General features: G+C 45.2%; 1 protein-coding gene across 16 annotated transcripts in view; it reads left to right on the top strand.

The window, feature by feature from the left end:
* The window catches only part of PPP1R12B (protein phosphatase 1 regulatory subunit 12B), a 199,344-nt gene that overhangs the window by 52,897 nt on the left and 119,622 nt on the right, over positions 1-26,825 (top strand). For 11 of the 16 annotated variants that reach the window (XM_061187240.1, XM_061187239.1, XM_061187244.1 and 8 more), the window contains exons 2-11: positions 1,318-1,448; positions 6,305-6,423; positions 12,481-12,640; positions 13,808-13,952; positions 14,983-15,057; positions 16,775-16,854; positions 17,524-17,717; positions 22,370-22,482; positions 25,414-25,614; positions 26,592-26,674. In XM_061187240.1, coding sequence (XP_061043223.1) covers positions 1,318-1,448; positions 6,305-6,423; positions 12,481-12,640; positions 13,808-13,952; positions 14,983-15,057; positions 16,775-16,854; positions 17,524-17,717; positions 22,370-22,482; positions 25,414-25,614; positions 26,592-26,674 — 1,301 coding nt within the window. Of the gene's footprint in view, positions 1-1,317; positions 1,449-6,304; positions 6,424-12,480; positions 12,641-13,807; positions 13,953-14,982; positions 15,058-16,774; positions 16,855-17,523; positions 17,722-22,369; positions 22,483-23,386; positions 23,590-25,413; positions 25,615-26,591; positions 26,675-26,825 lie in introns of those variants that run through there. The other 5 variants (XM_061187254.1, XM_061187241.1, XM_061187255.1 and 2 more) reach the window with 5 other exon arrangements.

The following is a 26,825-nucleotide window of genomic DNA, read 5'->3' as shown; positions in this document are numbered from 1 at the left end:
AAAAATAGCATCTGTGGAAAAGCTGCTCGTCCATCTCGCAACTCAAACAGATACACAGGAGCTTTTTGCTTAGAGATGGCGCTGTGCTTTGTTACGTGGAGAAGGGCTTTATGTGTGCCTGCTGTTTTGTCACACAGAATATTAAGAACACTTACAGTTTAATAAAATTAATAATGTTTACTGCTTCATCAAGGTCGTTCTTGAGTGAAACTGGCCTTTTTTGGGTTTTGTTTTGCTTGAGAGCATGTGGCCAGGAAGAGTACAGTCAGCACCCGCACCCTCTGGTGCCTCCCTTGACTTGTGCAAAGGCTCCAGGAGTTCTCCCCACCATGGCTTTGCATTGTTAGTGCAAATGTCAACACAGCAGAAAAAGCAAATCATGTATTAATATTGTTATAAAAATCATTTTGATCCAGATAATTGTTTCTCAGCTCAAGCTTTAACCTTTTTTTTTTTGAAAAGGAGGGGGTTAAGAGACAAGTTTTAGAAAGAGGAATCTCATTTGTTTCTGGTCCTGAATTGTCTCAGCTGTTTTGGATCCGCCTAAGCCTTGATGATGATCCCTTTTATCGGTGTGGGCTTTTTGCCTCCTTTTACTCTGTAGATAGTCCAGATGGCCTTTGGGTCTTGGCAGGCCTCATTGCTGTTTGTGACTGTTCCTTTTAGGCTTCTGGTAGGCCTGAAGCCTTTATTCAGAAAGCTTCTCTGCCTTCTCCTAATTGTTGCTGTGAGTTGGGCAGCTAAGGATGCCTAACCAACCACAACTGCAAACATACTTTGCCATATTGTCTGCAGCTATTCAGAAGATACATGAAAAGAAAATACATTTCTTCTGTTTGAAGGATCACTGCACCCTTTCTCACCAAAGTGGGGATAGTTTAGCAACCCTAGAAGATAAACTGCAACTTCCCACTGAGAAAGCTGCATTTGATCCGATGTGACTATTTTCCTTTAAAATTCCTGGGCAAATTAGTGGTTCCTAACATTCCCTCTTTTCTTTATAATGATGAAAGAGCTCACCCACTTATAGTACTTCAGAAGTTGCTTTCCTCGTTTGACCCTAACAGCACTATAAATAAGATTAAATATCATTATACCTGTTTCACAGCTGAGATACTGAGGCATGGAAAGAATTCAGGGATTTGCATAAGATCACAAAGCTGAGAAGTCACACTCTGGACACTTGCATCAGGATGCAAGAAATGGAAATCAATGTTTCATCAGCGCTGCTGCATTGTCCGTGCCCAGAGCAGTGTCTGGCACGGTGTAGAACTCAGTAAGTACTTGTTGAGTAAATGGATGGACTTTTCTTTTCAGGCTTGTATTGATGAAAATTTGGACATGGTGAAGTTTCTGGTGGAGAATGGAGCCAATGTAAACCAGCAGGACAACGAGGGCTGGACACCCCTCCACGCAGCAGCGTCCTGTGGCTACCTCAACATAGCAGAGTGAGTCTCTGTACTGGTGGGGTGCTTGTAGGATAGCCTCTGGTTCTCTTCCGCTCTTAAGAATTTGAATTTTATAAATAGTAGTAATTTCTCTTTACTACAAATTATAAAAGCAGGAAATTGAATATTTTTACATAGCTGCTAAATCTATAGTTTTTTTAGTTGAAATTTTGTGTTTGCTTCTATTTTCAGGTAATTCATATTTGTTGGGATATGCAGAGGTGGCTTCTGTCTGTTGCACTGTCTGGGTTGACTTTTTGAGCGACTATAGCTGGACACATGTGGGCAGGCCTGGAGAATTTTTCTGGACTTTTTTGTAAACCTGTTTTATTGTTTTTTTTTTTAAAAAGCAGTGCTTAATACAAATGAAGGTGGAGAATGCCTGGCTGCTGGTCGCAGAATTCACGTAGGTAATAGCAGAAGAGTGAGAGCCAAGCATCCGAGCAAAGGAAGGGTGGGAGGGGCACGTGCCCCCCTGCCCGGCCCTCATTGAGACCAGCCTCCAGCACAGCCGGGGCCCCTCCCTGGGCAGAAGAATCCCAACCACATAGTGTCTGGGCTGGAAGGGGCACTAAGTTGATGTCTGTTGAATGAAGGAGTGGTCAGGGAGGTTATTTTTAAATAGAAAGAGATGTTGTCACTTCAAACATCTTTAAAATGAGGCAATTGAGTGTATTCTAGATGAGAGTGAGTGTAGATTGCTAAGGTAAGTTCTCTAAATAAAATCATGATATGCTGTGGTCCTTTGAAGATCCGGTTGCTTGTCTTAAGGCCCCTTTCAGTAGGATTAGAGCTCCGTTACATTTCTTCTGTTCGGCAAACAGCTCTGCAGAGGCCTGGGAATGGCCTCCCACAGAAACTGCTTTGCCCGGGTGTCCCGGGGGAGGGTGCCCAGCGGGGGAAGTCAGACAACGGCAGGGTCAGAGCCAGAGAAAGATCAGGCCGAAGCACTGGTGTTGACTGGGCTTCTTGTTCTGAAAAGCGGGCGGCTGGACTGGCCCCACCGCCAGCAGGAGTCAGCAGTGCGGTTTTCTCCTGTCTCCGTTCTGGTTCTGTGAATCAGTCGCCCCCTCTTGCCGGGCTGCCCCTTCCCAGGGCCTAACGGGAGGGCTCTGATTCTCAGCCTAGCCCACTCACCAGCGTTCCGATGCCCAGGAGTGAAGGTGGCTTCCTCAGAGGTTTCCATTTTCACTTGAAAACTGTATCTAAGAAACATTTATAGGACATGTTAGTCCCTCATCACTGATATTTGGTTATTTGTTCAGGTGGCTTGTTTGTGATTTTGAGCTACCAAATCTCATTACATTCAAGGATTTCACTTTTCTTCATTGGAAGGTAACAGGCAGAGCCCACGCTTGGAATTAGGGCCCCTCGTGTTGGCGTAATCCACGGAGGCTCTTTTTTCTTCCTTTTGTGAAGCTGAGTACAGAGGATGATTGTAAATGCTTTTTCACAGTGGTTTCTTTATCTCATCTTTATGGATGAACATAGTTCCTTTGGAAATAAGTTCACAATTTAAGTGTCTCTTGCCCAAATAAATATTACCTTGAGTGAAATGAATTGGTGAGAGTTACTGTTTCCTCATACAGGTGATTAGTAGTCAGACATGAAAGTCTGGCCAGGAAAGATGAGCTCGACCAGACCCCCTTGTGTGGTGGGGTGGTGGGAACGGCCCTCCTCACCTTCTGCTGTGCGTCACCCTTAGACGGTATCCACCTGACCGTCCTTACGTCCTCATATGTGCAGCAGCGTTTTCCGGACAATGAAAGAACCCCGTTGCTATGCTACTCATTTTGGTTGGCTCACCTCAGGGCCTCTGAACAGTGTTTCAGATACGATTAGCATTTGATCATTTTGTCATTTTTCTTTTTGTATCTTAAAGACCTTAAACTCTATACTCTTATTCCCGGAATCATTGGAAACGCTAAATTTCGAGGGAGTGGAAACAAAGAAAAGGCAAACTGGCTTTCTAGGGAAGAATCTAAGTGCATTCTGTTCCATGTTCCATGATGACCTTTTTTTGTCTCATATTTGAACTCAGTATGACATATTTTTTAAAAAGAGGTTTAGGGGCTCTTTATTCCTGATTTTGAGTTCAGGCTTATTGCTAGTTAATGGGATGTTTTCCATTTCTATTACCAGTAAGTGTTTAACTTAGAAGCAGATTATTGAGCCAAGGGTACAGCATTTAGTTTGGCTTTATAGTTTATTGGGGTGCTAATTTATTCTGAGTTTTTGAACACATTTCATTTTCTTTCTTCCCCCCCTTAGAATAGTAGCAAAAAGACCTTATGTCAATGATGAGTTAAGAAGAATACAGAGGCTTTATTTTCTTTCTGTCTTTCTTGGCCACACCGCACGTGGCTTGTGGGATCTTAGTTCCCCGACCAGGGATTGAACCCGTATCCTCGGCAGTGAGTCCTAACCACTGGACCACCAGGGAATTCCCACAGAGGCTTTATTTTCTAGAGGGCATATTTACGGAGCTAATGGGTATTTCTGAAGCCTCAGGGTAACTATAAAGATTCTCAGGAATAAAGTAAATATTACTTTTTAGGGACTTCCCTGGCGGTCCAGTGGTTAAGACTCTGTGTTCCCAATGCAGGGGACCCAGGTTTGATCCCTGGTCAGGGAACTAAGATCCCACATGCTGCATGGTGTGGCCAAAGATAAAAAATAATAATAATAAGTTAAAAAATCTTACCTCATAGGTTGATATTGATTCTTGTTCAGGTAAAAGTGTGAAACTAGAGAGGTTTTTCCTGTTTCCTCCTCACCCTTAAAATGGTTTAGGAAGGTAGCCTTACTTAAGAAGAATCTCTTCTGAACCAGATTACTTTCTAGAAATGAGTCTTCTTGATCATGGGTCTAAGAACTTGTCAGAAAAGGGAAAAGCAGGGGCCTGTATGCCCAAGTGACATTGTGCCTGATCCAGTAAAGAATGGAATAGATGTCAGAGCAGAGTGGCTAAGATGTTTTATTTATTTCACGTAATATTTGTGGATTGCCAAGAGGAAAAAGAGCGTGTCAGACCTCATGACAGTGATAACCATGAGGAAGACACAGCTGTTGTCCTGAAGTAGCTTTCAGCCTGGTGGGGCAGTTGCATCAAGATCCGTGTATGTCATGACAGAAGCGCAGACTTAGTGCTGGGGAGGACGGAGTTCAAGGAAGGAGAGGGAAGATGTGGTTGGTGAGAACAGGCAAAGGCATTTTCAATGGACCTTGAAAGATATGAAAAGTTTCTAGCAGGGAAAGGAGAAGGGGAGGGTGTTTCATCGGTGGGGAGAAACTACTCAAGCTGTGGGAGAGGCTGAGCGACAGTGGGGTGTGTCTGGGGACAGTGAGGCGTTGAGTTTGGTTGGAGTAGAGGGCACAGTTCCATCCAGAAAGCATTTCTCGAGTGCTTACTGTGTATATTATTTGCATTTTGATTTTTCAGGGTTGGGGAGGTGTAGTTGAATGTCCTCTTTGTCCTGAAGGGGAGAAACCAAAAGAGAGGAGCTCTTGATTAGGGAAACGAGGAGCCACAGATGGACAGAGGACTGGGCCTCAGTACAATTAAGAAAACACATGGAGCAGGTTAGCCTTGGAGGAGAAAGAGTTTGTTTCCGTCTGAGTCTGTGAGGGAAAGATGGAGAAAGCCGAAAATGAGATGAGTTCATATATGTGGAATCAATCTGTAAGTTAAAAACATTTATTGAAGCTCTATTTATACTAGGTACTAGGCAATGAGAAAGCAAAAACGTGGTCTTGATGTAATCTTTGTTGATTCTCCTCTGCCTCCTTGAATACAGTGGCCATGCATTGATTATCCTCTTAAGATCTTCTACAGTGTCTAAAATGTGGTGCCTTTAAACGCAGGAGGGGACCAGCACGTGCTTACTGAGTTGTTGATTCGTTGAAGTTTAATTTAAACAGGTTTTCTTTCTCCTTTAAATACTTATATTTGATAGAGCTCCCAGCATAATTGGGATTCTCACTGGCCCAAAAGTAACTTGATTTAGTGCCAAGGTGAACTAGACTTGAATTCAAAAGACTGGGGCATAACCTCTGCCATTTGCCCCCTAATAGTACCCACCTTGCCTACTTCATAAAATTGTTTAAGACTCATTATATAATTTTACGTGAAAGTACTTTGAAAATCAAAAAGGATCTATGTAAGGTATTAAAATGGTCAGACCTTTCTTCTTTAGGATCAAGTATTATATTTCAATATAGAATCTAATCATTTAGAATAGAACAATTTGTTTCTTCAGTAATTTAGTTTCTTCTTAGAGTGTAGATTTCATGTATATGGCTGGTTGAAGGGAGAGTTTTATGGAGGCGTAATTTAGGCAGATTCATGAAAATTTTTATTCATCCTTTATTTTTCTGTTTTCATGCCCCAACACTACTTAATATACTCTTAATGTGGCATTGGGAAAGTTTCTGTGAGAACTACTTCTTTACATGTCTTCTGGGAACTCTCATTCTCAATATTACAGGTGTAGTAAGTCCTTTTGGGAGCCTGTGTTTGGACCCCAGGGATGGTGGGTGAGCTTTAGGGCTGCATGTCTTCCATGTGATATTTAGAAAGTCTCTTGCTGTCCACTGGGAATGAGAGGGTGGGGTTAGGAACATGAGTATGAAGGAAATCCCGCTTGTAGGCATTGTTCTTACCAAGAAATAGGGAAGCTTTTGATCCTAATTGTTGAAGGCTAGTGGAGTTAGAAATTAACAGTGGAATACCTTATCTGGGACCACATTAAAAACTCCAGAACAGAGGCCGTGCTCTACACTGAACCCCAGGGATAGGAGTGTAAGCTGATGTTAGACTGGAGAGAGAACCTTGATTCTGTATCTTGTCTGCACAGGTATTTCATTAACCATGGGGCCAGCGTGGGTGTTGTGAACAGTGAAGGAGAAGTCCCTTCTGACCTCGCAGAAGAGCCTGCCATGAAGGATCTTCTTCTGCAGCAAGTGAAGAAGCAAGGTAAGCTAAGGGGTTAGAGGGGCAGGTGAGGCTCTGCTGTGCAGGGCCGTGTGCTGTAGTGTGATAGGAAGGTTGGGTCTACCCGCACAGTGTTAGTCATCATTACCCGCATCACATACCCTCTTAATACTCACACAAGAATAGGCCAGATGCCAAAAGGAGGGCCAGTCCTTCCTTGTTTTTGCCGTTCTGGGGCTGTGTACGCATTGTGCAGCTAGGCGACCTGACTGTTCTTTGATGATGCAGGTTAGACTGAGGAGGGGCATGAACATGTCTTACTCTGTGTACACGGTGTGGACTTTGCTTCACACTGTGAAGTCTAAAGAAAGGATGAGATACAGTGTCCCTTTGAGTACTGGCCAAATTCTGTTTATGACTTTGCATCTTTTCTCTTGATGAGAGCTGAAAGTGGTGCTGGTTGAGGTATTTATTACAACCTCTGAAATGATCTTTAACGATACTAATCATGAAAATTATTCTGGTAGTTTGTCACGGTAAGGAAGCTAACTTAGAAGAATAAAGTCTGAAAGAACTTATTTTATATTTTCAGAAGAATCCATTTCAGAGACTAGGTCAGGATTCTGCTGCTGGAGGTCTTCGGGTTCTTTTAGTTAAAAAAGTTGCAAATAACACTCGTTAGCAGGGAGGACAGGTCTTAGGGCGTTTGCTAGAACCACCACAAAACTGTGTGGACATGGTTTATAGTGATGTGTAGTCTTTCTGTTAAACCACTTTACCCACAATCTGCAGTTGAGTCCAAAAGATTTCTCTCCAGCGACCTTTTCTGACGTGATGCTTTAGAACAGTCAGGGCCAGTCCTGGCCATATCCGTTTGCTCACACGTTATCCAAAGCTGCATTTGCACTCCTACAGCAGAGCTGAATAGCTGTGACAGACCAAATGGCCTGCAACGCTGAAAACATTTAATATCTGGCCTTAAATAGAAAGTATGCTGACCCCTGCCTTAAAATAATGATGTTCTAGGGCAGAAAATACTTGTATGAATACTGTGTATAGTTTTTGTGTCCTATTGAATTGAAGAACTTTATGCCTAACTTACCATCAAGTCCCACTCAGCCTTATCTCCTCAGATTGGTGTTACAATTTACAAATGACTTTTTAAAAATAAACTGGATTTTTAAAGTAGTTTTGATTTTAATTTCTGACTCTTCCATTAAGGAGTATACTCTGTTGGAAGAGGTATTCATATGTATGCTTACCTTTGCAGCACTGTTAACTCTTTGTGTGTGGAATTCTGGTCTGTTCCAGATCAGTTACCCCTTTCAGTTCATCGAGAGGATATAATAATTGTGAATACAGTACATGTGCACCCAGCATCGGAACACCTAAATATATTAAGCAAATACTGACAGAGCTGAAGGGGGAAATAGACAATAATACAATGATAGTATCCTGCTTTCAACAATGGATAGATCATCCAGGCAGAAAATCAACAAAGAAACGCTGGACTTAAACTATCCTTTAGACCAAATGGACCGAGTAGACATACAGAACATTCCATCCAACAGCAGAACAAACATCCTTGCCAAGTGCACACAGAACATTCTCCAGGATAGGTCATATGACAGGCCACAGTACACGTCTTGGCAAATTTAAGAAGACTGAAATCATACCAAGTATATTTTCTGACCACAGTGATATGAAACTAGAAATCAATAGCAGGAGGAAAACTAGAAAATTCACAGACTGTGGAGATTAAACAACATGCTACTGAACAACCAGTGGGTCAAAGAAGAAATCAAAAGAAAAATCCAAAAATATCTTGAAACAAACGAAAATGAAACACAACATACCAAAACTTGTGGGAGGTAGCAAAAGCAGTTCTAAGAGGGAAGTTTATAGCGATAAATGCATGCCTTAGGAAAAAAGAAAGATCTCAAATAACCTAACTTTACACCTCTAGGAACTAGAAAAAGAAGGACAAGCTAAGCCCAAAGTTCACAGAAGGAAGAAAATAACAAAGATCAGAGCAGAAATAATTGAAATAAGAGACCAGAAAAACAATAGAAAATATGAATGAAACTAAGAGCTTTTATGTTTTTTGAAAAATAAACAAATTGACAAACCTTTAGCTAGACTAAGAAAAAGATAGAAGACTCAAATAAATAAAATGAGAAATGAAGAAGACATTACAACAGATACCATAGAAATACACAGGATCATAAGAGACTACTGTGAACAATTGTGTGCAAACAAATTGGATAACCTAGAAGAAACGGGTAAATCCTCAGAAATATGCAACTTACCAAGACTGAATCAGGAAGAAATAGAAAATCTGAATGGATCAATAACAGATAAGGAGATTGAATCAGTAATCAAACAACAAGAAAAACCCAGGACCAGATGGTTTCCCTGGTGAATACTACCAAACATTTAAAGAAGAATTAATACCAGTCCTTCTCAAACTCTTCCCCAAAAATTGAAATGGAAGGAACACTTTCAAACTCTTTTTACAAGACCAGCATTACCCTGATAACAAAGCCAGATAGGTACACTACAAGAAAAGAAAACTCTAGGCCAATATTCCTGATGAATATAGATGCAAAGATTCTCAACACAATATTAGCAACCTGAATTTAGCAGCACAATAAAAGGATCACACACCATGATCAAATGGGATTTATCCCTGGGATGCAAGGATGGCTCAACATATGCAAATCAATAAAAGTGATATACCAATTAGTAGAATGAAAGATAAAAATTATATGATCATCTCAACAGATGCAGGAAAAGCATTTGACAAAATACAACATCCTTTCGTGATAAAAATTCTCAACAAACTGATTGTAGGAGGAATGTCCCTCAACATAATAAAGGCCATATACGACAAGCCCACAGTTAACATTATACTCAGTGGTGAAAGTTTGAAAGCTTTTCCTCTAAGATCAGGAATAAGACAAGGGTGCCCACTCTCACCACTCCTATTCAACATAGTACTGGAAGTCATATCCAGGCAAGAAAAAGAAATAAAAGGCATCCAAATCAGAAAGGAAGAAGTAAAATTGTCTTTGTTTACAGATGATATGATCTCATGTATAGAAAATCCTAAAGACTCAAACAAAACACTGTTAGAATTAATCAACAAATTTGGTAAAGTTGTAGAATACAAAATCAGTATACAGAAATCAGTTGCGCTTCTATACAATAATGACAACCTATCTGAAAAAGAAGTAAAAAATACATTCCCATTTACAATGGCATCAAAAACAATAAAATACTTAGGAATAAATTTAAGGAGGTGAAAGATCTGTATGCTGAAAACTGTAAGACTCTGATGAAAGAAACTGAAGAAGACACAAATAAATGGAAAGATATCCTGTGTTCATGGATTGGAAGAATTAATATGGTTAAAACATTCATACAACCCAAAGCCATATATAGATTCAATGCAATTTTTATCAAAATTCCAATGGCATTTTTCGCAGAACTAGAAAAAACAATCCTAAAACTTGGTACCACAAAAGACCCTGAATAGCCAAAGAAAGAAGGCAAAGCTGGAGGCATCACATTTCCTGATTACAAACTATAGTAATCAAAACAGTATGGTACTGGCAGAAAAGTAGACACATAGACCAATGGAACAGACTGCAGAGCCCAGAAACAAACCCTCACATATACGGTCAACTAATATTTGAGCAAGAGAGCCAGGAAGACTCAATGGGAAAAAGATAGTCTCTTCAATAAATGGTGTTGGGAAAACTGGATAATCACATGCAGAAGAATGACATTGGACCCTTATTTTCATGCTCACAAAAATTAACTCAAAATGGAGTCAAGTAAGTCCTGAAACTATGAAACTCCTATGAGAAAACCTTCTTGACGTTGGTCTTGACAATGATTTTTTTGGATATTACACCAAAAGCACAAGAAACAAAAGCAAAAATAAATAAGTGGTTCTACATCAAACTAAAAAACTTCTGCACAGCAAAACAAACAACACAATGAAAAGGCAACCTACGGAATGGGAGAAAATATTTGCAAGTCACATATCTGATAAGAGGTCAGTATCCGAAATATATAGGGAACTCATACAACTCAATAGCAAAAAACCAAACAATCCAATTAAAAAAGCAGAAGAGCTGAATAGAAATTTTTCCAAAGAAGACATACAAATGGACAACAGGCACATGAAAAGATGCTCAACATCACTAATCATCAGAGAAGTCCAACTCAAAACCCTATTGAGCTATCACCTCACACCTGTTAGAATGGCTGTTATCAAAAAGACAAGAAATAACAAGTGTTGGTGAGGGTGTGGAGAAAAGGGAGCCCTCCCACACTGCTGGTGGGAATGTAAATTGGTGCAGCCACTGTGGAAAACTGTATGGAGGGTCCTTAAAAAATTAAAAATAGAACTACCATATGATCCAGCAATTCCACTTCTGAGTGTATATCCAAAGGAAATGAAATCAGAATTTCAAAGAGATATCTGCACTCCCGTGTTCAATGCAGCATTATTCACAGTAGCTGAGATAGGAAACAACCTGAGTGTCAGTGTATGCATGAACGGATGAAGAAGACGCGGTATGTGTATATATATCTATTTATACTGTAGCTAATAGAATAGTATTCAGCCATGAGAAAGAAGGAAGTCCTGCCATATACGATAACATGCATGGACCTTGAGGGCATCATGCTAAGTGAAATAAGTCAGACAGAGAAAAACAGATACTGTATGATATTGCTGGTATGTGGAATCTAAAAATGCAGAACTCATAGAAACAGAGCAGAATGGTGGTTTGCAAGGGCTGGGGAGTGGGGGAGATGTTGGTCAAAGGGCACAAACTTCCAGTTATAAGATGAACAAGTTCTGGGGATCTAATGTACAGCAGGTGACCATAGTTAACAATACTGTATTATATACTGGAAAGTTGCTAAGAGATCTTAAATGTTCTCACCACAAAAAAGAAATGGTAATTATGTGAGGTGATGGAGGTATTTAATAACTGCTGTGGTAATCATGCAATATATAGGTGTTGTACACCTTTAACTTATACAAAGTTATATGTCAATTAAATCTCAATAAAGCTGTAAAAAAAAAAAAGAAGAAGAAATAAAATAAATCAGTTACCTCTTCCCCCCATCCATCTCCTCAAATCAGACAGGTAATCCTCAGGTAGTTCCCAGGGTCTCATTCAAGAATTGAGAGGGAGGGGAGCAGACCATGCACAGATAAAAGCCTGCCACTGGGTGTGAGACTCCTTGGGCGGGTGTGTTTGTCCTAGGGACAGGTCATTATCTTATGCAACAGGGAATACCCAACCCCAGCTCCTTTTCACTGACACAGAGGTTGGAGAGTTGTTGGCTAAAGGGAGGCACCCTGGGATTTCATCCATAATGTTTTAAAAGGGAAACAAAATCCACATTCCCTTGGAAGTTTCACTGTGCATCACCTACTCCTCGGCTCTAGGGCATATAGCTTCAGTCAGTGTATTTCCCTACACAGGGAAATGAACTTCAGAGGTAGTTAATTTTTTAAAGTATATTATACCTGAAACTAAGATTTTTGATACCAATCCTAAGGTGTAGTGAGTGGAAAAGAGGAGCAGACGGGGACCTAGGATATCAGCGTTCTGGTGACAGCTCTGATGTGTTCTGTGGCCTTGAGTGAGGCACCTGACCTTTGTATGTTTATTTCCTCATCTGTTAAGTGGGGATAGCAGTATCTATTATATTTACCTCAAAGGATTGTGGGGAAACTAAAATGGTATAACATGTAAAAGGACTTTGAAATGTGTACTTTGTACAAATAGTATAATATAAAATAATATCCCCTTTGGTTTTTATGTTCTTAAAATTGAAAACACTGTTAAGTGTGGTCCCTTAATGGATCTGCCATCAAGTACTATTTAACCTGGTGATTTAACCGTGATAAAACTACTGATAAGTCTGTAAATGTCATGGCTCTTCTAAATGAAGATAAATCTGAAGACTACCCACTTGATGACTAAACTGCCATTAGTGGTTGTATTTAGGATGTGTTTTGAATCTAAGGGACCTTTGGTGATGCTGGCCGTCTGGATCTGGTCTCTGCAGGGGTCGATCTCGAGCAGTCGAGGAAGGCAGAGGAACAGCAGATGCTGCAGGACGCCCGCCAGTGGCTCAACAGCGGGAAGATACAGGATGTGAGGCAGGCGCGCTCAGGGGCCACTGCCCTTCACGTAGCTGCCGCCAAGGGCTACTCTGAGGTCCTCAGGTAACGTCCACGCACGTGGTCCGGGCTGCACTGACCGGGAGAAGAGGAGTTGGTTGGACGCGGGATGGATTAGGTCATCAGCTGTGCTGCGTTTCTTTGCTGCTTCCCTCCTGGGCCACGCAGTCTCTCCTTCTGTGTTTGCTGGTCCTCTTCACCTCCCTCCTCCCGCCACACTGCCCTCTAGCTTCTCCTGACGGGTCTGATGTGAGGCAGAGTTGAGCTGGACTGGCCTGAAGGGGACCTTGCGTGACCGCTTCCAGCTCCGCAGTTCATCATTAGCATCCCTGGCACCTCCTCTTCTGGTGACATGCAGTACAGAGCAGACTCGCGATCCTTTTGGTCCTCTTTGACTCGTTAGATTAATGACATAGGTCTCGAGTGTGCAGCATCCAGCTGGAGTAGGATGGTCACACGTACACGAGGAATCTGGACTCTTCTCTGCCTGTTCTCCTTTCCCTTTACATCCTTCCCCGCTTTGTGTGGCTCTGCTCCTGGGCTTGCCCAGTACCTGGGCTGCTGGTGGCACCGCATGTGTCCTTGTCGCCAGATGCTCTCACTGCCTCGTGTTCCACCCAATACGAGCTTCCTAGTCTGTGTGGTGAGTGTCGGTGCACCTTTCTGCCTGGCAGCACGTTCACGTGCTCGTTTCTTGGACGGCGTCTGGAGGCCGACGATGTAGGCCGCCTGCGTCCGCCCGGTGCCGCCAGGGCCTCAGGAGTCACGCTGTCCTCCACGCACACAGCTGGGCTGTAGCCTTAGCGTTAGCGAGCGGCCCCCGCACGTACTCCCGTGGAGTCGGAGGTGCGAGCGTGGTGTCCGGGGAAGACCAGCCAGAGAGCTAGTGAGGGAGTGAGAGAATCAGGTGCCCGACAGCCCCTGCCTGCGCTGCAAAGCTGACAGCACCCCCCGACGGAGCTGAGCTGGGCGCTGGCTGGCCTCAGGTGCCTGCGTGGTATGACGCGGGTGTGCCAGGGAGCACCGCGGCCTCTGGGACAGGGTGGTTGCAACTTACCCGTGGCGGCTCTCAGGCAGCAGCTGGCGCCGACTGTGCCGTAGAGGCCGGGGGGCGGCGCAGGGCAGGGCCTGAAACGCCAGCTGGGTGGCCGCTGGTGTGGCACGGAGCTCTGCCACCGAGCACGTAATGGCTGGTTTGGGGTTTCTCCTCAGACTTTTGACTCAGGCTGGCTATGAGCTCAATGTCCAGGACCGCGACGGCTGGACCCCGCTCCATGCCGCCGCACACTGGGGGGTGAAGGAGGCGTGCTCCATCCTGGCAGAAGCCCTCTGTGACATGGACGTCAGGAGCAAACTGGTTAGTGAGCGTCACCCTCTAACGGGGCTCGGGAACAAAAGGCTTCAAGTCCCTGCTAAGCGACCAGGCTTGCTGTCCAGGCTCGGGCATCCCTGGTGGCTGTAGTTCTGCTTCCCGCCCCATTGTCCACGCAGACACGTTGGCTTTGTAAAATAAAGCTCCACTGAGCCGCTCTGCTGATTCTGTTTATGCTGAAGCCCCTAAAACAAACAAACAGGAAAAAAAAAAAGATGTTTTTCCCCTTAGCAGAAATGAGCAGTGGGGAAGCCCAAGGACACCATCTGTGGTGAACTATGAAATACTTTGGTTTTACTTTTAATTCAAAGACTTAATAGCTGAGCCCTAGTCACATCCAGTTGTTAAAAAAACGTTATAATGATGAGATCCTGCAGTTTGGCTGAAAGTAGTCTTATTCAGCCTCACTTCAAGCAATATAGAAGTCCTGCAGCTTCTATCCCTACATCTACTGATTTTCTAGGAATCCAGAAACATGGCTTTTTACTTAGTAGATGTTCTTATCTACCTCCCATCTCTCCTGACCCGGGGTTCATTCTCACATTATGGGTTAGGGTCCTTAACCGTGCTGTTTCCTGAGATAACCCTTCCCTCACTTAAAGGGAGATGATTCCTGTGACTTAGTCTTTAGTGCACCCATGCCCTGGACCTCCTTCTGAGGCGTCTAAGAGCCCTTTGTTGAATTTATCATAGCAATTAAGAGCATTTTAGAATAGGTACAAGTAGAGATTTCCATTGATCATTTGCCAAGAGGCAATAAGCATTAGAAATAATGTGGTGATTTCCTTCATACAGCTTTACAAAATGTAAAGCCCTGTATTTTAGGCTTTGCTGTTTCTTGTTGTGTTTCCCCTGTGATAGCTGAAGGTATTACCACGGTGTCGAGTAGACTAGTCAGTGAAGCAACTGTCACTGGAGTCAGAGGCTTACAGTGGACATCCACTAGTTCTCTGATAAAGTCCCGTGATCGCTGCGTCTGCTTCCGATTGGTCATGGCGCCCCTTTCCTCTGCCAGGGCCAGACGCCGTTTGATGTGGCTGACGAGGGCCTCGTGGAGCACCTGGAGATGCTGCAGAAGAAGCAGAGCGTGGTGAGTCTGGGGGGACAGTCCACACCACAGGCCACACCAGCCGTAGTTTGTCCTCTGAGAGTGGAGTTGGACGTCCCTGCATTCCAGCAATGGCAGTGGGTCCCTCCAGGAATATCCACAGTCTGTTAGAAGAAAATATCCCAGAAACTGTTGTTGCTAAAGTTCGCTTGTTATCTCCTCATTATCTTAGAGCCTTCAAGCAGCTGAAAGGCAAACATGATGACAACGACAACTCTAGTTACCCTTGAGCTCTAGAAAATGAGTGTGGTGTGTTCAAGTCAGAATTTTTTGCAAATAGGGGTAGAGGACACCTCATAACTTTTCCTTATGGACTGAAAGGACTTCTTTGTTGGCAGAAAATCGATTACAGGGAGGAATATATTTCTTAAAAAGCAAACAAACCCACAAAAACTAAAACATTTGGTATTGGACAGTGCTTGGTCAGTGATTCATATTTATTCCATTCATCAAATATCCAAAATTCAGTCCTTTTCTCCCTCTTCTAGATCTTTGATGGTTTCGTTGTCTGTGCCCTTCTGCTTAGTGCAGCACAGGAGGACCATGTAAGCATGGTACCCACGTCCAGACTGCAGGGTGGAAAACCCTGCCAATACTCGAGTGAACAGGGAGTGAGTCACACTCGACCTGAAAGAGGGAGAAGTAATTAGGTGAGGAGGATAAAGTCAATCACATTAGGGGCTTGAGAATCTGCTGTTTAAGCAGAGTAGGACAGAAAAAAATCACTAGCTTTCCTTGTGTTTTCCTTTGCTTGGGTTGTGGCTCAGGGCACATGAGCTCAAGTTCAGGAGAATGTGAGAAGCTGAGAGCAGTTCTGAATGAAAGACCCGTGTGGTTCAGTGACGGGACAGATCAGCTGTCCTGCCCTCCCCTGTGCTCAGCACCGTCTGGAGTGGGAAGTGGAGATGCTCATTTCTCCAGGGCTGGCTGGGAAAGCTGCAGACCAGAGCGCAGACGCAGCTTGCGGTTCAGTTGTCTCTTCTGATGAGCAGCTGGAATCTATTTCTAAGCAGCAGCAGCCTTCCTAATATAAGATTATAATTTGCATGGTTAGGTGTTGTTTCTTAAATTTTTTATTCTGAAATAATTTTTAAGCTTACAAAGACATTGTGGAAATAGTAGAGAGTTCTCGTGTATCCTTTACCCAGCATGGTTCGGTCTTTGAACATGAGTAATATCCTCACTAAATAACATTTCTATGCTACTGGGAATGGTGCCTGCCTTTGCCCTCTGCATAACTTTGGGGTCCAGGGATTTAAGTACATTTTGTCTAGAGCATGTGTCTAAGTACCGGACAGTTTTTTCCAAGGGCTTATTTCCCATTTGGCACCTGCTGCTTCTTTAGAACCGTTGCCAACTTAATTCAGTATGTGGATCATAAAGAGTTCTTTCAGAGGTACTTCTGGCGTTTTATCCTTTACACCTAGGTTTTTTGGGACGATTGGGTTTGGATATTTGATGGGGCAGTTTTCACTGAAGCTCTAACGCTGTGGATTTCCTCTTCTCAGTGAATGAGGATCTTTCTCTGTCATTATCTTCCAGGGAGACACAGCACGCAGCTGATGTGTTTCCTTCTCCCCAGTTCTCTCCTCCCCTTTGGTGTTGGTCCAGTAACAGGGCCATTTTAGTTTTTCTCATGGCTGCTGATTTTTTACCAATAGTCAACGTCTTCCCTTTTTTCTGTTTTCTCAATTTCCAGCTTCGAAGTGAAAAAGAGACACGGAATAAGCTCATTGAGTCAGACCTGAACAGCAAGTTGCACGGTAGACTCTTTAAGAAGTAAGATATTTGGGTTTGAGAAATGTGATGAGCCCTGCTGAGTGTGACACGTTTAGCTTGAGAATTTATACAGTGAAGAGACCCTGTGTTTGTAGCCGAATGATCTTTAAACACGTGGGAATGTTTGAGGGGCAAGGAGGTGAGTGGCATTGACTTGTGGGGGGACACTGAGAGTGGGTGGACGTGTTTTAAATTTGTGAATTAATGGAGACTGTGTGCATTGCTTTTTTCCCAGCTTAAGTGTTCTTAGTCCCAACTGCTTCCCTAACTAGAAGGTCTGAGCTCAGGGGCCGTGTCTGTTTTGTTTACACCATACTGTTGCCTAGCATGGTCCTGGCATGTGAGAAACACTCAGTAAACATTTGTTAAATGATTTTTAAAAAATATTTACCTGCTCACTCATCATGAAGATGCATAGCCCTCCTTGTTCCTGTGTGTTAAACAAGCTGGATCTTCTTCCATCACACTCTCAAATCACATACTAACCCTTAGTCAGCAGAAAACCCAGGATTCAGAAGAATACAGATGTAAAGGAGGATTTGAATATATTTCTGTTACTGCTTCCACACAGAGCGTCATAGACTTGTCCTTCTCATACCGGATCCCCAGTGAGCGTAGGAAACAGTGTGTCCTTTCTGAATTACGCTCAAATTGTCATCTTTAATTTAGCAAAGAGAAGATGCTCTATGAGGAGGAGACACCGAAGCCCCAGGAAACGGAGGATGAAAACAAAGAATCCAGCAGCTCCAGCTCAGACGAGGACGAAGGTGCAGATGAGGCTTCTGAGTCAGAAACCGAGAAGGAGGCGGGTGATGCCGAGACCCTCTGTCCCCAGAGCACGGGGGGTCGCTGCTTGTCACAAGGCAGGTGATGCCAGGGCCCTCAGGTGGAACCGATTCCCTAAACAGAACCTCCAAGTCTTTTTCTTTTTCCTTCCCATTATGTGAAGCTCCTTCAATTCCTGATTTGGGGATTGAAGAAGGAACAAAATCATATTTACCTTTGTGACTCTTATTGATGATATACATCATATGGAGCTTCTTAAGTTTGTTATGTGGCGAGACAGGAACCCCAGCGGTGAGAGTTGGGTGCCGAGCACGGTCAGAGTGCCAGGCTATACATTAGCCTGGGGTTTTGATACACAGTGAGGCAAACACTTAGAAAAGAGACATGGGGGTTTTGCTGAGTAGAGGTTCACCTGCCACAGAGTAGTTCTCATGGATAATTGGGAGCTCGTGATAAACTAAGATTTCACCGTGCCCATGTCCTGCAATCACTGGCATGTTATTTCTCCAGACTGGTGTCCACGAGAAGATGCAGTGTTTTCAGTGAGAGGACCGAGTTAGAGGGAAGAGTCCACATTCAGTTTATATCAATAGTAAAGTCTGTGTTTCCCTCTGAACTCTGCCCTAGCCAGCTGCCCATCACAAAGATGTTCAGCTCTTTCTGTTTCCTGGGCCCCAGCTCCCGTAAAGTGGGTCTGCCTTTACTGACATGGTTTCTCTCAGTTGCAAGAGAGCACTGCCTTTGTCCATGTCTCCGTCTCTCAGAGGAAGTTAGAGACCCTTGCTTCTGTAGAACAGACGGGCCCCAGCTAGGTTTGTAGTGTAGGAGACGACCTTTTGTTCACTGAGTCTTGAATTGCTGTTCTTAAGCAGGCACAGCTTGCTCTGGAAATGCCAGTGTAGTATCTGTCAAAATCTATACATGTTCATCTTTTTAATATTTGTATTGTTCACGGAGTGCTTACATGTCTTAGGCTTCCAGTATTGTCTGGAATGAGCATCTAGACTTGCTCTGTGCCGGATCACTGTGTTAGCTACCAAGGTGTTGGCGGAATGGGAGGGCACTGCCTGGGCTGCTGAAATTACCCACGATGTGTCCCCAGGCCTCAGGTCTCTTGTACCCTGCAGCCCAGCTCCACGTTGCTGTTGGGGTGAAACACCCCGCACCCCTTGATGATGCTGCACTCCTGTTCAGAAACCTTCCATGACCACCTTCCTGACTCTGCCTGCAGAGTAAGTCCCAAGCCCTGTGGCCCGGCCTTCAAGACCTCTCATAGTCTAGCTCCAGCTGACCTTTCCAGTGTTGTCTGTTAAGTGCGGATGTGTGCTATCCAAGCTGGATCGCTGGAGCTCCCAGACAAGCCTGAGTGTTCTACCCCTGAACAGTTATTCATGCTGTAGAATTTGTTCCTGGCCATCAGATGTTTATTGCATGATTTCTGGCAGAAGCTGTAGGGTCTGCCAGATTGAAGAGTCCTTCTTTAGGTTTTTCCTGTACAGGAACCTTCAGAGGAGGGACCCCTCCCTGTGCTCTCACCCCCTGTGTGGACCCCAGCACTGCTCATTCCTCTCAGTTGCAGCGTCCTTGGGTTGGGAATTCCAAGTGTGTCACTCCCAGGTCTCGGCACCGCACCTGGCACGTGACAGGCAGCCACATCCACTGAATGTTTTGCTGAATGTATCTCGGGGGCGTAGGGGGCTAGGAAGGCGTGTACATGAATAAAGCCCATGTCACGTGAGAGAGGTAAATGCAGCCAATGGTGTTCACTAGTATGAAAGACTGCATTGAGTTTGGGGGTTCATCGTGACACTTCAGGGTGGAGATCAAGGAGGCGGAATAGAAGGACACAGAGCTCACCTCCTCCCACGAATACATCAAAAATACATCTACACCTGGGACAGTTCTCACAGAACATAGTAACACTTCACATTATGTAGTGCCTATTTATTTATTTATTTATTTATCTGGGTGTGCCATGTCTTAGTTGTGGCGGGCGGGCTCCTTAGTTGCAGCACACGGACTCCTTAGTGATGGCATGTGAACTCTTAGTTGCAGCATGCGGGATCTAGTTCCCTGACCGGGGATTGAACCTGGACCCCCGCATTGGGAGTGCAGAGTCTTATCCACTGTGCCACCAGGGTAGTCCCTATTACGGCTTTTTAATTTGCGACACACGTAACACGTTTTTATTTAATCCTTACACCCACACTCTGAGGTGATGTATTATTGCCTCCACTTTTTAGAACGGGAAAGTGACACCGCAAGTGAGGTGACTTAGGTCTCACACCTGCGGGTGGTGTGCCCGAGCCCCCGACTTTGATCTGGACTCCTCGGAGTAGCAGGGGCAGAAAGCTAACGCTGGGGGCAAGGGCGAGATTTCCCCAGGGGAGGGCTTGTCAGAAAAGAGCTACATACTGGGTCTGGGAGGTGAGATGGAGTCGGTGGAGGAGGGGTGGTCCCAGAGGATGTGTGTTTCTGCGTCAGGAAGGCCGGGCAGGAGTGAGGAGGAGACCGGAGGCTCCAGCGGGTCAGTCTCAGAAGCTGGCGACTGCAGTGAGCTTCCCTGCGCACTTCTGTCTGTGGACATTTTACTCCTGACTCAGAGCCCAGCTCAAAGCAGCGTCCTTTGTGAAGCCCTGTCGTCACAGCTACAAGGTTGTCTCACCTCTTCTGACTCCTGTAGCTGTGGTCGGAGCCTTTGTGTTGCTTGGACTACTTAGCGTTAGCGTTACCTCGGTTCTCCTCTCGTCTGCTCTGCTCTCCCCGCCCCAGCGAGCTGCGGGAGCACTGGGACGCACCGTGTGTCCTGCTGACCTTTGCGTCCTTCCTGGTGCCCAGCGCCAGGCCTTGCGCAGGGCAGGTGCTCAGCACACCCCAGCGGGGGCGTGGGGGGCGGGTGCTGCCTGAACCTCCAGGTGCCGCCTGGCGCCCGTGCGCACTGAGCAGGCCCTTGTTGAGTGCATTTCTCCTCTTTTTAAACCTCCGCAGGTGCAGCCTCATAAAATGACAGTTTCCATGTGTGTTACATACAAATGTAGTTGTAAGGAACGTTAATTATATTTTGAGGTAAATGTAAGCAGTTTGATTTGGATTTCTGTTTTTCCCTTTCTTTTACTTATTTGACGTATTACTTATCTACTGCTGCATAACAAGCCATCCCAAAACTTAGTGGCAGGTAACACAACTCTTTGTACGCACCCAGTGTTCCAGGTTGGTAATTTGGGAAGGGCTCTGCCGGGGCGGCTTCTCTGTTGTCCGTGTGGCAGTGCCGGCACGCTCACGAGTGTGATGAGTTAGTGCATGGCTGAGGGGTGGCCTTCTCCCTTCCTGGTGGCTTGCCGGGACGTTTGGGGCAAGTGGGCCGTGTGTCTCTTGTCATCAGGCAGGCCAGCCCCTGCTCCACATGGCAGCTGAATTCCAGCCTTCATCAGAGAGGGCGAGCTCCGCGCACACGCACTCTCCAGGCCTCTGCTTGTGTCCCGTTTGCTTATGTCCCAGGGGCCACAGAAAGTCACAGGGCCAAGCCCGGAGTCAGTATGAGGGGTACCACACAGGGTGTGGACTCACCAGGAGTCAGCCTGTGACAGTGTCAGTGAGGTTTGGCAGTGAGGTCCATTTCCTGGGGGTAGAGGCGTTCAGATTGTATTCAAAGACTGCCTTGAGTATTCACAATAGCCACAAAGACAGTGACGTTAATAATAATAAACTGTTTTCTAGGGACTTAATATTGAGTTATGCTATTTAAAAACATTTTATCTCTAATCTGTACAGCAACTCACAAGACAAGAATTTGAGTCCCTGATTTATCAGTGAGAAAATAGAAGTTCAGATATGCTAAGTAACTTGCCCAGTGTCCCACATCTAGGATGTGGCTTAAAACTGTCCCGTAGTTCATGAGTGGGTTACCCTGGGGCTGTGTTTCTGGAGTCCAGAGACCAGAGGCCCAGCAGCCACTGGACGCAGGCAGACGGGGCTTCTGTCAGCGCCCCGTGAGGGACCCCTCCCGCTTATGTCACCACAGTGTCCTACACGACCCTCCTTCTGGCTTTATTTCCTGTTGTGACCCCAAGAGCCCTTGTTACTTGGTGGCTGCCTCTTTCCTGACCAGCGGACGTGGGTGTTGTGATTTCCCGGCCCTTCACCGTCCCTCCCGCCCTTCCTCCTGCTGCTGTGTGCCCTCCAGCTTCCTCCACAGCGTCTTCCCTACGTTCCCTCCCTCAGAGGATCTGCCTCTTCTCTGAACCCCCAGAGCACTTGCTGATTTAAATCAACCAGTTCAGCACCATGCTGAAAAAAGTGTAACGTCTTTGACCTTGTGTTGTTACCATGATTATTTTGCATCTGATGTCTCTTCTTTTTGTAACTGCCTAGAAAGCAAGGTCTATCTTATACCTTCTCTGGCTTTTCCTGCCCAACCCCCCAAACAGTAGATTCTTACTATGTACTTACTGATGAATTTTATATGTGACATATAGTGTGGAGAAGGTTGTCAGCTACACATGTGGGAATTAGAATGGCGCCTGTCAAGACAGGAATTCCACTTGAGTCTGTTTTCTTATAAGAGACAGTGGTTGCCAGAGGTTTCATAGTAGTTTGAATCCAAGCCTTACATGGCCCTAGTGATCTGTTTTGATAATGGGTAAACCCTTTCTGTTAGCTGAAAAGTACACATACACACAGATAAGGTTTTCATCCTTGTACTTGTTGCTTCTCTTGTCTTAAATAACAGATAAAAAGCTGGGAGCCATCGTCAACCATTCCGACTCTGAAAGCAAGAGTAGTGCCGCAGAGCCGACACCAGCACCGGCGCAGAGCACCTCCTCCGCCTCTTCAGCCAGGAGAGTGAGTATTTTGGAATTAATTTGGATATTTCCCACTATTGCAGTAACATACAGTTAGAAAGGCCTTAAAGGTACATTCATGCTTTTTTTTTTTTTTTAATTGAGTATAGTTGATTTACGATGTTGTGTTAGTTTCAGGTGTACAGCAAAGTGATTCGGTTATACATACATATATATCTTTTTCTTTTCAGATTTTTTTTCCTTTATAGGTTATTACAAAATACTTAGTAGAGTTCCCTGTGCTATACAGTAGATCCATGTTGTTTATCTATTTTGTATATAGTAGTGTGTATATGTTAATCCCAAACTCCTAATTTATCCCTCCCCCCTTCCCCTTTGGTAACCATAAGTTTGTTTTCTATGTCTGTGAGTCTATTTCTGTTTCGTAAATAAGCTCATTTGTATCCTTTTTTTTAGATTCCACATATGAGTGATATCATATGGTATTTATCTTTCTCTGTCTGACTTACTTCACTTAGTATGATAATCTCTAGGTCCATCCATGTTGCTGCAAATGGCATGATTTCACTCTTTTTTATGGCTGAGTAATACTCTATTGTATATATGTACCATATCTTTATATTCCTGCCTTAGTCAACTCAGCTGCCATAACAAAATACCACAAACAGGGTGGCTTTAAATAGAAATTTATGTCTCACAGTCTGGAGGCTGGAAGTCCAAGATCAAGGTGCTGGCAGGTTCAGTTCATGGTGAGGGCTCTCTTCCTGGCTCTCAGACAACCACCTGGTCTCCAAGTATAATCACACTGGGGGTTAGGGCTTCAGTATATGGATTTGGAGGAGTGGACACAATGTTTGTGTCCATGACTTTGCCCACAGTATATTTTAAAAAACTATAGGGCTTCCCTGGTGGCGCAGTGGTTGAGAGTCTGCCTGCCAATGCAGGGGACACGGGTTCAAGCCCTGGTCTGGGAAGATCCCACATGCCGCGGAGCAACTAGGCCCGTGAGCCACAACTACTGAGACTGCGCGTCTGGAGCCTGTGCTCTGCAACAAGAGAGGCCGCGATAGTGAGAGGCCCGCGCACCGCGATGAAGAGTGGCCCCCGCTTGCCGCAACTAGAGAAGGCCCTCGCACAGAAACGAAGACCCAACACAGCCAAAAATAAAATTAAAAAAATTAATTAATAAAAAAAAAAAACTATAAAGCCATCACCAAATTTGGCTACAGTGTGTTTAGATGACACAGGCCCTAGTAACCTGGGACCAAGGAAATGTTGTCAGTTGCCTATTTTCTTCATATCTGAAGTTGAGGTGAACGTATGTGAAGCTCAGATTGGGCTGGGAAGATAGCCAGCATCCAGCCTTGATTGTTCTGATGACTGCTCTTCTTTTTTTACTTCTTGTGTTACATTTTACTTTCCTGAGTTAAGTCTTTATAGTCGATGATGAGTAGAGAGCAGAGGTTGAAAGCACTTGTTGAAATACGTGAGTGCCCCCTGCCGCCTCCCCAGGCCGCTCAGAAGCTGCGGGCTCCTTGCCCGTGATGACGCTGCCCCACAGCATATGGGCTTGATGTTGAGGAGAATTGGCCCGAGCTCTTTGGAGTGCAGCTCTTGGAAAGCTCTGTGCTTCTGCACATGTTAACTTACTGATCTTCTTAGAGCCTTGTGAACGTGCAGGTGGGAACGTTCTGGTGTCCTTGTGGAAACGAGGAAGCAGAGGCTCAGCTGCACGTTGGTTTCTGGGAGCGTCCAGCCTCTTAGTCCTGCACACTCCCCCTGTTTCTGCGCGTGACTAAATCGCCTGCTTTTTTAAGAGGAAAAGTACTAAATTAAAAAAGATACAAACGCACACCCATACTTATTCCACTTTGCCAAAAGAATGCTGGGAAAGACATTTTTCCCCTCAGAACCAGGGTGGCTTACAAAGAGCCGACAGGATTGATTCTCTGAAGCTGGAAGGAGTACGTAAATATATCCATTCAGATGATCGGGTAAAAGAGAAAAATATAAACATGGTTTTACACTTCTACTGCGTTTTCACTATGCCAGGCGGTAGAGGTGGCCTGGTTCTGGAGAAGGACCGACGCTTCTAGCAGAGCCCCACACGGCCCAGGAAGAGGCCTACGGCTGATGGTCTGTAGACCAGATGTGCCCCAGCCTGGTCTTCAGGCTGACACTAGTCTGTGATGTTTTCTGTGGTTTATAGCAAGATGAGATGGTTAAGGACAATGTAAGCTTTCCATGAAGCTTTCTTTTCTAATGTTAAAATTACTTCTCTCTTTTTTTTTTAAATGAAATAATGGTACCGGAAATGGTAATCCATTTCTGAAAGCTGTTCTCCTGGCAAAATTTTAAAACTGGCAACTCTGTGACTTGTACCATTTTTTTTTCTTTTTTAATTTTGCTGCTCGCTGAAATCTGAAATGCTTAGAACTGCTGCCCTCGATCAGATTAACCATTGTCTTGAAATAAGCAGTCAGAATTTGAGTGGAGTGGCCTTTAGCATCTGTGTGCGTGTTACCTTCCACCAGCTTACCACAGTCCCATCACAGGACCTTGAAACACAGCGACACCTGGCCCGCCCTGTGTTTTCCAGTGTCCACGTGGTATAAGAGGGGTAAGCTCTTTGCCAGGGTTACAGATGGGCATGTTGAGGCCTGGAGAGGTGAGGTGTCCTGTCTGCAGGCACACAGCGGACAGGAGAGGGCGTGTCACCAGGTCTGGATCAGCACTCAGCCCGCTGTTGTATTCCTCAGAGCAGCTCTGTCAGGTGGGAGCCTCTTAGGCTGTCTCTGGCCCAGGAGAAAGGGAGCCCTGCGAGGGCCTGGCGGCTGCCAGGTGGGACAGGGCCGCAGCGCCTGGCCTGCCGCGTGCTTCTCCCTGCTCCGCCCCACATCGCCCCACGGAGCTCAGCTGGGGATGGAAGGAACCATCAGGACCTTTCTTTCCTTTGCTTCGTCCCTCGTAGTTCTCCGGCCTTTTCAACAAGCCGGAAGAGCTCAGAGATGAGTCTCCGTCTTCGTGGAGGCTGGGCCTCAGGAAGACTGGTAGCCAGAACGTGCTGAGCGAGGCGGCCAGGTCCAGGGAGGCCCTGCGGGACCGGGGCGCGTACATCCACCGCTCGGCCTCCAGCCCCCGCATCTCCGCTGTGCTGGACAACAGAGAAAAGGTGCAGTTTCCTTCCGTGACAGTTCAACCTCGGGAACAAAGGAAAACATTTTCTAGTCCCTAATTTGACTCTGGAAGTACAGAGTCTTTAAAAGGAGACAGGCATGTTGATTAATCATGTAGCTATTTGCTTGCTATTATTTGCTTGGCCAAGAAAGAAAGAAACCCCTTTTCCTTTTGGCATATACCTTCTGTTCGTTCTTCCTTACCCTCCTTACCTAGGGCAAAAAAGTGAGTCAGAAGCATGAAGATTTGGATACGGCCTAAAAGGTTCCTCTGAACCAATAACAGTAATTTATTCTTTTTATGTTCAGAAGCAGAGTTCCTTGGTTGGGCTTTCAATCCTAATGAGGCTCAGGCAGAGTAGCACTTAGAAAAAAAAATTTTAGTGTCTCATTTTTTCATTAACTGATGTATGATCCGGCTACCTTCTCATCTACTGTTCATCCAGAAGGAGCACATTTCTGTGTCTTCGCTCTGGTTCCAGAGTTCACAGGGCTCGCTTGGTGCACCTCTCTGGGGCTGGGTCTCCTTTAACCACAGACCCCTCTCTCGGTCCTGGGTTTCCGGAGACACTCGGGCCTGAGGTGTGTTGGCTGGATGAGCTCTGGGGCCCGTTTGTACCTGAGGCTGCATTTCGAGGAAGAGAACTTCAGAGTGCAGCTGCTGCCTGCGGCGTTTCGGAAGCTCCCTGTCTCTGTAGGGCCGCTGCTTGGTGTGATTTGTGCTGCTCTTTCCTGTTTGATGGGCCTGGCTTTTCCCATGAGAATTATTTCCCTACATATTGGTTTTTAATGGAGGAGAGTTGGGAATGAGCCTTTGAATGCTAACCTTTTTTAATACCACTCAAACTGGAATTGGTATTGAATCGGGAAATAAGATTATATAGGTATATTAAGTTCTGCTTTTTTACCCAAAATGTTTGACACTGTGTCAGTACTGTGCCTTCCCTGTGCGTTCCTTGTTTTGATTTTACAGGAGAGAGAAAACAGAAGCTATTTCAGTTCACTGGGGCCGCGGAGGCTCAGCAGCGCCAGCGACCTGGAGGAGAAGGAGAACAGGTACTCCGCACACGGGGGTCCTGCGGCCGTCCTCCCGCTCAGGACCCCTAGCCCTCAACCCGCGCTTTGCCGGTGCTTCGCCCTTCAGGTCGACCCTCCCGTGTGGGTTCGCTTCAGTCCACAGCTGGCTCTGTGCATGTGGGGTCTGTGT

Source organism: Eubalaena glacialis, chromosome 3, assembly GCF_028564815.1.
Source record: "Eubalaena glacialis isolate mEubGla1 chromosome 3, mEubGla1.1.hap2.+ XY, whole genome shotgun sequence".
Taxonomy (NCBI): domain Eukaryota; kingdom Metazoa; phylum Chordata; class Mammalia; order Artiodactyla; family Balaenidae; genus Eubalaena; species Eubalaena glacialis.
The sequence above is the reverse complement of the archived record's forward strand: the minus strand, read 5'-3'. Positions and strand labels throughout refer to the sequence as shown.